General features: G+C 41.5%; 1 protein-coding gene across 3 annotated transcripts in view; it reads left to right on the top strand.

Annotated features, from left to right (window-relative positions):
* The window catches only part of Pde7b (phosphodiesterase 7B), a 342947-nt gene that overhangs the window by 105664 nt on the left and 224231 nt on the right, over window positions 1-13052 (top strand). For 2 of the 3 annotated variants that reach the window (XM_052169419.1, XM_052169421.1), the window contains exon 3: window positions 4245-4283. The exons of the other annotated variant lie outside the window; for it this stretch is intronic. In XM_052169419.1, coding sequence (XP_052025379.1) covers window positions 4245-4283 — 39 coding nt within the window. The remainder of the gene's footprint in view (window positions 1-4244; window positions 4284-13052) is intronic. 3 annotated transcript variants of the gene reach the window in all.

Consider the following 13052-nt stretch of genomic DNA (forward strand, 5'->3'; position numbering starts at 1 on the left):
TGAGGCAACGCCTATTACGGGGTCAACCCTAAATATCAGTGATCTAGCGATGAACTGATAAACAGTAAACAGTGACTTTTTAAAATTGGTGATAAAATCAATTATTGATGGATGGTGCTTAGGATGGGAATCAAAAACTAAAACATTATACAGATACGAAGAAGACTTTTTAAATATGAGTGTGCTATTTGAAACCACATAGAGCCTTCGGGACAGAGCAAAGTTTTCATATAATCTCATGAACTACATTTCTTTAAGCACTTTCCATGTGCAAGGCACTTTGTGAGACACTGGTGACCAGACACCAATGGGCGCAGTCTCCTCCTTCAAAAGGCTCCCAAGCTGATGAGATTCAACTACTGAAACCCACATGTGATCCGCAAATGTAACAGGAACAAGTGATTTTTTTAAGGCAAAAAATTGTTGAGATTTTAATGAAGAGAATCTGTAGAGTTGGGATGCGAGGGACACGTGGGTTTAGCTGCGAGTGCCCACCAGTGGCAGGACCAGGATGATGTAAAAGGCCACACCCAAAAGCCTTGCTACAAAGAAATGGATGGGAAGGATGTGTTAGTGCCACCGACAGGGTCAAGGTGTAAAGGAATGAACGCCATAATAGACTGCTGAATCCTCTCTAAAAGCAACAGAGGTCTTAGATGACCAACAGCTCTGGCCTTTTGTGTTTGTACAGTTCAGGGGCAGTTTTTATGTAGCTATAAAGGATCATGAAATACTCTATAAACTCATTTCTGCTACATAGTATTAAGCAAAGCTATAGGCCAGTTACTTGTAAAATGAATGCCGTTTATTTTTATGTGTGGTCTATGCACCACATGTATGCAGTACCTACAGAGACCAGAAGAGGGCGGCAGATGTGTGAGAATTGAAGTATTCAGGATCATGAGCCACCATGTAGATACTGGAAACCCCACCCAGGTCCTCTGCAAGAGCAGCCAGTATTTGTAACTTCTGAGCAATGTCTCCAGTCTGACTGCCCTGGAACTTATCATGCAGCCCAGGCTAGCCTCAAAGTCTCAGTGATCCTCCCGCCTCTGGTTTCTGAGATTACCAAAGTGAGCCGCAGTTGCAAGCCATTTCTGATGGAATCTTTTTTAATGACTAATGAACAGCTTTGACATATTTTGAATATTAAACCACCTCAAGTCACCCAAGCAAGTAGGCATTTCCATGTGTGTTTGCTCTTTAGAAATAAGTAGTAATAGAAATAATAATCAGAAATGTTAATAAATTGTCTTTATTGGTTACTAAAGAAAGGCTGTTGTAAGAACTATTTTATGTTTACCTGACATTACAATTAAGGTCTACACTTAAAGGGGAAAGTTCAGGGGTTGGATTTTGATTAGAACGCCCCACTGGTTTGACTTCTAACTTACACATATAGAGAGTGTATCATCCACATCACTCGTGCACCTCCATTTTCTCTTTCTAGATGATTGTTTAAGTAATGACGCCTCCAGACAACATTTTCTAACTGCAGCAGAACACAAAACAGAGCCTGGGCATTCTAAAACAAGAGCAGCAGAGGGTAGATCCCACCTCTCCCCAGGTTTGGACCCTGGTTTGTCTTGACATGCTACATACACCAGATGGCATGTTGTATATCTATCTGCAGACACCATGCTGTTCCTCAGCCTCCCCCTCAGTGCATTATACACAGAACATAAACATTACAGAAATGGGAACTCACTTGTTATTCCCCTGCTGAGCACGCAGCACCTGGAAGACCTCCCTGCCCATTCCCTCATAGGAAGCCATCATTTGCTGAGCAGATCCAGGATAGCCATGTGTGGGGGCTGCACAGTCACCTGTGGGTATCACTGAAGTGTGCCAGGGCCAGGCTGTTACAGCATAAAACCCAAACAAGCAAAACAAAAACCTCTGCTGCTAGAATCAAACATGGCCAATACCCAGGACGGATCCTCTGGAAACAAAAGAGCAGTTCCCAAGCACAATATCCTATATTTCTGGGTCTGAAATAGGCAGTTCTCTACACGTAGGCAGTCAGATCCTGTTGGGAGAGGGTACGGCTAACTCTCTCCGCTGTGCACGATGAGAACTGACGTCATGGTGAGCGAAGCAGGCTCCGGCAGCAGGCTGTCTGTGAGCAAGGCGGAACACTGTGTTGAGGAACAAGGAGGTCCACTAGTTTATCTTCTCTATGTTTATAAAAAATATGCAGAAGAATCGTTTCACCCCGAGGCTTGAGTTTTAAATCCTCTTCCAAAGCCGGCTGCTTCTTCAAAGCTCACACTTGAAAGTCAGTATCACTTCAGGCAAGGAAGTGAGTCTATAGCTTTACAGCCACTCTCCATGACTTACTGATGCTTGCACACACCAAAGCAGCAAGATATCATGTTTTTCAGTGCTGCTGGGAGCCGGGGCTCTAATCATTTCTGCAATATGACAACTCAAGAAAGGCCCGATCTACATGACCAGGAGTTGTCAAACCCCGAAATGATGGAAGTCTTGGTTTTATGTGACTCTGAAGGGAGAAAGAGTGGATTTCAGTGACTCTAGTCCCCTATCATTTAAAGCTGCAGTTGAAAGAAGTGCAATTAGCAGACAGTGATAGGTGCATACTGCTGCTGGCACAAGGATGCAAGGACAGCGACCCCATCCTCTGAGAGTCACGGACACTGGCATCATAGCCTGCTACATCATAATAAAAGTGGGCTTCTGTCTCATGGGAAAGGGCAGACCGAGTCTGGGAAGGCCTGGGCAATAAGGGCTATTAAGGCAACAAGGCAATAATCGGTAAGGGGCAAATGAAAGGCAGAGGTGGCCTGGGAAGCGGAGGTGGGGTCCTCTTGGGAAAGGTGTTGATAGTTCTCAGCAGCAAAGCAGAAGGTACAGGCAGCTCGGTAAGAAGACCACTGTGCCTACAGGATAAAATAAGAGACAATCGCTCTTATGGGTGTGAGGAAGACGGGGCAAATTATAAAGGACTGTAGGGCAGGACCAAAAAAAAATCTATTTAAGGATGAGATAGCAAAGGATCTACAAAGGGACAGAGAGGCTTTAGACAGCTCATTGCTCGGAGCCGTGTATGTCCAGGAGGAGTCTTCAACTAAGAAGACACCAGCTTAGGAAATGATAGCAATGATCAGGTGAGGAATGTTGAGTCCGGCCTGAACCTGAGACAATTGTCACCGAAGACAAAAGATGCAAGATACGGGAGTCTTTGAAGGCCCGTGATAGACTTTACAAAGGACTGAATGTAGGAGATGCTACTAAGTAGACAAAGGTGATGCCTGTCTCCTGCCGGGGACAGCACCCTGAGGACTGTTAAAGTCTGGGTGTGATTAATTGGAGGCACCTAGAAAACTCAGGTATGGGGGGATCTGTGGGTTGAGATGATGAGGTATTGGTAATGGGTACCATTCAGGGTAGGGTAAGGTTGCTGTGGAATAAACCTAGGAACATTGAAATCCTGCCCACAAGGATTGAGCAGGTCCAAGAGGAGTCTAGAGACACACAAACAGGTAGGAGACTCAACAAGAGGACAGAGAGGCAGGAGAATGGTACTGTAGCCATCTTAGCCAAGAGGAGAGGCTTCCACTGGAAGAAGACAATACAGAAGCATTGCAGAGATCAAGTGAGACCCAGGCTAGCAGGTGCCTGAAGGGACTTGTGGGTATCAGTGACACAACCAGCAGGCCCATGAGCAAAGGGTAGCACAGGGCTAAGTGGACAAGGAAACATTATACGGAGACATGACCTCCTGGGCAAAGGCAGGGAGAAATTGAGATAATTCTATCTAATAACTTTCAGCCTGATACTCTTGGGGAGTAAGGAGAGGAGGAGCAGAGAGGGCAAAAACAAATAAGCCTATTTATTTGAAATTAATATAATTAATTTATATAGAGACCTTATGAGATATAAAAATGTGTTATATATGTTTATATACATATAAATCGGAACTGTGTATCCAATATATGTAAGCATATATATTATATCTCTATGTTCTTACAGTTTTAAGCACATACATGATAAAAAACAAGAAAAAAGTTAAAGCACTGAAATACACTGATTCCATCATATCAGTTGCCACACAGAGAGAGACAGTTCTAAGAACCTGGTTGAAGTCAGCAGCTGTGAACTAATAAATCAAGATCCTTCCTGTAAAATGGAAACACACAGACGCACTTTCCACACGCACACACATTTCAGAGAAGTGAATGCTCTCTTCTCATGAAGACCCTCCCCTTCTCTCTTCCCCTTAGCTGCTTCGTCTCCTCCTCCTCTTCCAATGGCCGGCCAAGGTAACCTGCATGGGGATGCCTAGATTCTAACTCACGACTTCTTCTCCTTCGTAACAAAAAGACTGCATTTGCCTTCTGTTCTCTACTGTGCCTGCACAGTCTCCCGGAGTCCTATCGTTCTGACCCCGTGCACTTATCATTGTCCTACATCTCCAAGGAAGCACCCAATAACCCCTTGAAGATGCGAGAATCCATAAGATTATATATTCGCTCGAAACATCTTCCACTATTCCATGGTGCATCGTCGAGGCGTTGGTCTGGCCTGTCTTGCCTTATAAGGAGAGGCCTCTCTACAAACTCCGACCAGGCGGCCACTTACCTTCTCAGAATGAACGTTCTTTCCGGAATTCGGCTATTGATTGGCTCCTCCTTGGCTAGCTCCAGCCTCACATCCTCCTTGCCAGCCTCGGAGTATCTTCCTCTTGCATATGTTAAACTCCCAGGAAGATTCTTTCCACAAACTTCGACACGTGCAGCTGTATTTCATAGTATTCCACAGACAGTATCCTTTTTAGTCTTGACCCCAAAACAATACTAGGGCCTTTAGCTGAAGGGGGGACATTTTTATAAATGCATTTCACTGCGAATTTTTATCAATTGAGTGGACAAAGGTTCACACAGAGTACCTTATGAGATCTCCTGCTGTCTATAACTAACCAACTGCTATAAATATGCAATGTTTTAAAAAGTTTGAGATTATAAACATTGATAATGTGTAGGCCTTTTTAGAATGAGATGAAATTATCCCTGCTATTAAACAACAACAACAACAAAAAATGCTTACTTGTCCCTGTTATAGCAATTGATGCCTTAGTCTTATTTAAATGTCAGAACATTATATAAATGTTTCTGACAATGTCCTATTTCTTATAAAAGATACCTAAACATTTCTTTGTCAGATTCATAATTCCAAAATGCAGGTTATTAACTTAACAAAGAGGTAACTAATGAACGCATTCACAGAGACGTTTTTATAAGCCCAAAACTTTCACGACTGACACATTAATCCACGTTTTCAACATTTGTGAGTCTAGCTGTGAGTCTAACTACAAAAATTACTAATTGCTTCTCACCAAAAGGTCGTGAAGGAAAATCTCAACGTGATGATAACAGGTTGATTTTGTTGTCTGGGCCAACTTTAAGGTGGACGACTACATATGGGTTTGATACATTTGAGTTTTGGTCAACGTCTTTAAAATGTTTGTGACTTGCAATCTAACAAACTACTCAGTGTTAACAAAAGTAACAAATTATTATTTTGTCTTTACTCTGATCCTGGATTCCAGGAGCTCCGGTTCTCTGTGAGAACACAGAGAGAATTGGGAATTTAATTCTGAAAGAGACACTCTGTTCTGGGGTACAACTGTGTGTCGTTTGACTGTTTTGTCAATAGTCTGAGAAATACCTAATGAGGTGACTCCATCGTTATTCCAACCTGGGGGAATGTAATGACAGAAACCTAGGGGTATAGCTTACTCCATGCCTGAGCTAAATGGTACAGCCTCCTAGACTGTGTCCCGTAGGCTACTGCCTAGAGTGCTGCAAGCTGTAGGTATAGCACGGAGGACATCCCTGTACATCCCTAAACCACGATAGACGTATGAAGAACACTAGACCGTGAGAACACTCAGCCTCCCTCATGTTATCGTCCCTTTGCCTTGCATTCCCTCATTAACTGACTCGTTGTGGAGAACAACTGTGAAACAATGTCAAGATGCTAATAGAGGTTAGAATTCCAAGAGGCTGTGAAGAACAATCTCTCTATGGTCCCATGACAGGCTACTCACCTACCGGTTCTTGAAACACTTCTGCTAAATGCAGGAAAAGAGGTACCATGTCCTATCGCTTTCTGCAAATCATACTGCAGTGTCAAAACTCGCATTGTGCAATCTTACGTCCTTTTAAAAAAAAAATCAAATACTTAGAAAGAAAAAGGTATTCTAGCCTTTTGAAGTAAGTATTGAATTCAAACATAGAATTTCTACGTTTCTTAGGGAAAAATTGCATCTTAGTCCTCAAATCCTGTGTTATTTATTGAATAGAGCTGTTAAGCATTAGTTCTACCAGGTGGTCTGTGAAAGGTACCTATTCTGTCTGTTTCCCCTTTCAGATCAAGAAAGGCCCTCCTTTATGTATCTTGTTTACAAGATAGGTGACTCGTGGAAAACCAAGATGACTCCTGGTGACAGAGCATGAATGTGTATGATTATATTTTAGATGATTTCACAGACCGGTTATCGCAGAGGCTTAAGCAAGCCTCTGAATATTTAAAAAGGGTTTTATTTTTTTATTAGCCCATTAATTGTCTGTGATAATGGGATCTGGTGTAATAATTCAACACTTGCATCCATTGTGTTCTCGTTGTTAGGTCAGGCCATTAGCCTTCCCCTTGTTTTTTAAGGTTTATTTATCTAATACTTATGCGTGTGTTTGCCTGCGTGAGTTTGTGTGCATCATGTGTGCACACACGAGCCCACAGAGGCCAGAAGAGGGCGTTGTATCCCCGAGAGCGGGAGTTACACAGAGTGCTAGGTAACCCGGGCCCTCTAAGAGTAGTCAGCCCTCTAACACCAGAGTCATCTCTCCAGCCTCGTTTCTCTCTCTTATCATTTCTGTATGTCTGGGACCTTCAAGCTCCTTTCTCCAGATCTTCATAAAACACATACTAGGGATTACAAAGTGCCGCCACAGAAATTCGTACAAAATGTCAGAGCTTACAGCTTCTGCGTGTTTTCCTTTTATTCCACTCTTCCCCAAATAGATGACAATTTTTCTCAGCTTATTCATTTCCCAGGCATCTAGAAACTCAGGGAACAGAACTCAAGCTTGTGACTGTAGAGCACTGTAGATTTCTAGCCCATTATAATACATCGATTCTACCCTGTAGTGGTTGAACTGTCGAAAATGGAGAAGTCTGATTCGGGAAGAAAAGAAAAGAAAACATAAAATGAGACTGTATGTGTTCATTTTGTTTTCTACTACAAAAGCTTCTCAGAATATTAATCCCAAATATTGTATTCTTTGAGAGAGAAAATTTAAGTCAGGTATGGTGTGATGCATCCCTTTAAATACCAGCACTCCACAGGCAAAGTTAGAGGTACGTAGATCTCTGTCAGTTCCAGGCCAACCCATTGTACATGTAGCAAGTTCTAGGCCAGCTGAGGCGGCATAGTGAAATCTTGTTTGAGGAGTGAAAGAAAAGAGAGGGAGGGGGAGGAGAGCGGAAGGGGGAGGGGAGGGAAAGGGTAAGGGAGGGAGAGGGGAATGGGAGGGGGAGGATAAGGGGAAGGGAGGGGAGGGAGAGGGGAGGAGAAAGGGGAGGGGAGGGAAAAGAGGAGAGGAGGGGAAAGGGGAGAGGGGAGGGGAGGGGAAGAGGAGGGGAGTAGGAGGGAAGGGGAAGGGGAGAGGAAAGGGGAGTGGAGGGGGAGGGAGGGGGGAGGGAGAGAGGTCTTTCAAATAGTAAACATTAACTAATGATGTTTAGGCATCCAAGTTTATATTTATTAGTAACTCCATGTCATTCAACTGCTGATGTTACAGTTTAAATATATGTTGACACTTTTGATTGTCCTGATATTATTTTTTGGTGATTTATTTTTATTTATAATGCTTTTTCCTTTGAATTTAAATGTGACTTAATTCTGAAAAATAGGTAATATTTTTTAAAACTATAGACAAACAAAGTCTTACAAAGTTAGCTCATCTTTAAGAAACTGTACTGGTTGATTTTCTTAATACTTCCTTCTAGACATTTTCTCCCAAAGTCTCTCCTCTCACACACTTAACTTTATCACCACTTTTTAATTTGCAATTTACACAAGTAGAACTAAAGAATATATCCTTATACTCACCGTGGACTGTGTTATTTATCCCTACTGTTATATATAAAACTATTTTCATCCTGATTAATTCTGCTATGCATTCCTTTATAGAGAAAGGCCACTGCTCACTGCTATAAAATGTCTCTCTCTGTACGTGCATGCATATATATGTTTATGTCTACTTCTTCATTAATCTTACTCTTGACAAATATTTAGCTATATATAGTTTTGGACTGCTACAAAAAAATACTACTATAAAGGTTTTTAAACATTTTAAAATTCTTCCGTGTGCCCGTATGTGTGTGTGTGATGTGTCTGTATGATATCTATGAGAGTGTAGGCACACACGCGTGGTTGTCAGAGGTCAAACTTGGGTACGGGGCCTCATCTTCCACCTTGTGTGAGACAAATTCTTCCTGGTCACTGTGTATACCAAGATAGCTGCCCTGTGAGCTCACAGGAATTCCTCTGTCTCCACTTTCCATCTCAGATCTCAGGCACAGGCTACTGTGCCCAGCTTTCATAGAAGCTTTGGGATCTGAATTCAGGTTCTCATACTTATGTGAAAGCCGTTTTTCCAGCCTATACATTTGTGTGTGTGTGTGTGTGTGTGTGTGTGTACAGATTACCTGCTTTCTGGAATATGCACTCAGAGCTACGCTGTTAACTTATAAGGAGCATATATGTTCTGTTTTAACTGAACCCTTCAAGTATTTCCTAAAGTGGCTACGCCAGTCTGCACCCCCACTAGCTGTGTGGAAAACTCCATAAATAATTCAGCACTTGGCAGTTATCCTAGAGTAAAAGTTAGAATGTATAATTCATTCTTCAAATCAGTATGAACATTTTATGTAAATGGCCTCTAATGAGGATTATGCTTATCATTTATATAAACAAATCTTTGGTGACGGGACTAATGGAACAGGTATGCTTTATTTGCTTATAATCAAGAAACACGAAAGAGTTGGTGGAGTTTATTGCCCAAACCAAATTAATCATCTCCTTTTGTTGAATGCTTAGAAATAAGTGCCCCACAAATGGTCACAGTAAGTGTTCACTCGCTCAGGTGGAACTATAAACAAAACCCTAGATCCTAAGTAAAAGTTCTTCTCTGCTGTGCTAATAAATTCCTGTTCTTGTTTACTACAAACTGCATAATTACAATTTTACAAATTTGAAATCATAATATGAAAATTATAGTTAAAAAATGGAAATAGACATAGCATTGAAGGATGTTTTAGGTCAGAGATAATACCCTGTAGGTTGCTACAATGATGGATGTGTGTCACTCCACATTTGTCTAAACACAGAAGACCTAGGGATGCATCAGACGCCGAGAGTGAACCCCATTGCAACCCACAACCTCCAGCAACATTAATGTCAACGCAGGTTCATTAGCTGTGACAAATATGCTAACTCGAGAGGGACTGGCCACAAGGGGCATTGTGTGGGGTGGGACAGGTATCAAGAGAAACCTGTCTTTCCTCCCAATATTTCACTAAGAAAAATCAAAAAGTATCTTAAAGACTTTAGAATGAAAATTTGGCTGTCTGGTTCTGAAATATCAGTAGTGTAGTACCTGACTATGACATTAGGTGCATCAGTATTTCTAGATGAAACCTTAATATATTGTTGTGACCTTTATGTACACGTACCTGGGGGGTGGGGCGGTGAAGTGTATACTCTTGGTTTGTTTATCAGTTTCTCTTCATGTTGACTGGTGGGGACAAGATGGCTACTTCTAGCCAATATGGATTAAAGGAGAAAATTATAACTTTTTTCCAATAGAAAACAATTTCAAGGAATGTCTTTGGCTTCCCAGGCAGTGAAATCAGGCAAGGTTGCTATTTTTGTTTATCATTGCTTCAATCACATCATAATTTCCAAATGTTCAATGAGGAAAGGTTATTTAAAAATGAGAGGTTTTCTGTTATTTCTCTGATCTCTAATGGTACAAAAATAATTTCACATTGTCTGCTTACCGTCACTAAAAATATTTGACAGATATCAAATCTCCAATAAAACCTGTATCTGTATCAGTTCTCCTGAGGGACATACACAGAAGTGTGGGCTTTCTGTCTGCAAAAGTGGCTTGGAGTAGCCACTGGATAGCCATATTTTCAAAACGAGTTTGAGTTGTTGTTCATTTCTGGCTTGAGTTTCCCATCACACAAAACGTATAATCTCACCCATGTCTTGCGATGTAATTCAAAGTGCCACTCACTGTCACCTGGTCATTTATATATCACGACAGTCTCAAAACAATATGAAGGCCAGGTAACTCGGGCTTGTGGTTCCAGCACAGATGGAAGCCTTGCAGAGAAAACACAGTTTTCTGTCTCTGACACTGGGGTCAGATAGGGACTCACAAATACAGTGTCACTCACTGTGGACCTGGGGGAGTTTCTTAGGTTCTCAAAGTTGTAATATATGATATATCACATGTTGCATGCATACACTCATGTATACACACACACACACATACACACACACAACACACACACACACACACATTGTGACCTTGACTGAGGCTTCCCTTTAAGGTATTATCAAGACATTTAGGACACACCATGGAAAGCTGAAGCTTTTATTAGGCTATCAGACTAAACCCAAATGCACGTTTCCAAGTTCAAGATCTCTGTTTTGTTCCTTTGTTCTTAACGAGAATCCAGACAAGTTTTTTGTCCAAGGGAAAAAGGACATGTGTTCAGTTGTTGTGTGTGTGTGATTGTTGACCTGTGTGTGGTTGTTGACTTGTGTGTGGTTGCTTGCCTGCTGTCAGTATTCAGAGGAAAATATTTAATGGGTTTACTTGTCCTAAGCTCTATCACAGAGACCCTGCTGATATAAAGCAATATGTATGTATGTGTGTGTGTGTGTGAATCATTATATATACATATGTATGTATGTGTGTATACACACACACACACACACACACACACACACACACACACATATATATATATATATATATATATATATATATATCACCACAGCAGCATTTCCCAGGTGCCTGTGATTGATATGAATACATGGACAATTCTGAGTGGTAGGAAATTTTCACTCTTTGATTAAACTGATTTATTCTTTAGTCTACAGTTTCCATACCTTAGGAGTATATTATAATGAAAGATAGTGAAGTCCCACTAGTAACTTTAAAAACAGAACAGGATAATAGGGATAAATAAAAGAAGTGGGGAAATCTGAGGGCCGAGAGCCGAGACAGCTGAGGTCTGCTGCGTTCAGAAGAGCCCCGGAAGGCTGCTCAGGGACAGGAGCCTTGTGTCGAACTTCGCTCTGAAAAGAAGAGACACAAACAAGCCTTTGTTCAGACTCTGTCATCCCTTTCATTGTTTACTTACAGAAAAGTAAAAGGTGCCGTGGCCACTTCCAGTGAGCCACTGGTTTTTAAGTAGAAAGGTTTTTCCATGTCCATTTCTAAAGTAAGCCAGAGCTTTGGAAATGAATCCAATGCTTTTGAAAAGGACTGCGCCCAACTCAGTTCGATTATCATTGTGCGTGACAGCAATATGTTCAGATTTATTTTGTATAATTTTAAATTAAGAATATATAGAGGGGATTTTACCCTTTTCCATTCTTCCTTGGGATCTATGTTATTCTATGCCCAGTTATTCCAGAGCTTAGATTCTGCAGCTGCGTGGTCCACCCTGACAAGGATTGATGTGTCCAAAAGAAACACAAGCCAGGACACGTAGCAAGGATTGAACTTTACATCCAGATTCCAACAGGAAATGGAGATGGGGTGGATGGACATGAAGCCATCACAGTGATCAAATTAGACTATACCACTTAGGAGGTAGGATGGCCAATAGTCCATCTTATCTGCGAAGGATGCAGTCAAGACATCTTAATAGATGTCCAAAAAGCTAAGGTAATGCAGACCTTATATACACACTACCCTCTTTCCTATACTTGCCATGACAAACTTAACTCATGCAGGAGATAGTCTCAGAGATTAGCAATAGCTAATAATAAATTAGAGCAGTTTTGACAAGAAGTAGTAATAAAATTGCCAGTGTTGCTGCTTTGTGCTTCAGGGCCATTATTAAGTATAATTAGTGTCCTTTGGCCACAAGTACCATGACATATCCCCAGTCTGTCTCATAGGTTCTAGGCCAGTATCCTACACATAGAGAATAGGTCATGCTCTACCCGGAAAAGTCGACGGTTGTGTGAACTAGTCTTTCCTTCAGCCTGCCTTCAGTGAGAGGCAATTGAGCACACCGCAAGGACAGTAATATCAGTTCTGGAACTCCTAAGATCCTCCCCTGAAGGAGTTAGCTCTGCAGTCTGTGATCTGGATCACACGCAACAACCTCTCTGCAAATAGGTGTAAAGAAGGAACAGTTGCAGGCAGCAAATATCTCGGCAATGTGCTTTCTATTGAATGTTTTATGGTGACTGGCCAGAATTTCCCTCCTTAATATTTAATAATTCTTAGTTTTATATGACCCTGAATGATTTGGTTTATCTAATTTCCCTAAAAGAAAAACAAATCCTCCCCAACTCAAAAAAAAAAAAAAACCCTCACAAAATCTTGACACTGTTATGAGACTCTTGATAGAATGATAAAGAGGCTAAGCAAGTTGTGGCAGAAATGACAAAGAAGAAAAGATTACATTCCCAGGCCGGGAGACCAGGAAGAGAGAGGATCAGTGAGATCCCGAGATCTCTTCTGAATTCTTCAGAAACACAGCTACTGATGAAGAGAGGTCCTGTGCTTTAGCAACACTGAAGTGAACATAGGTCTATAAGTAATCATCTTAATTTAAAATAACTTAAGTGTGTGTGTGTGTGTGTGTGTGTGTGTGTGTGTGTGTGATGTGGTGTGCCGGGGTGTGGGTGTGTGGTGTGTGTGTATGGTGTGTGTGTGGTGTGTGTGTATGGTGTGTGTGTGGTGTGTGTGTATGGTGTGTGTGTGGTGTGT

Source organism: Apodemus sylvaticus, chromosome 23 (assembly GCF_947179515.1).
Source record: "Apodemus sylvaticus chromosome 23, mApoSyl1.1, whole genome shotgun sequence".
In the NCBI taxonomy this organism is placed as follows: domain Eukaryota; kingdom Metazoa; phylum Chordata; class Mammalia; order Rodentia; family Muridae; genus Apodemus; species Apodemus sylvaticus.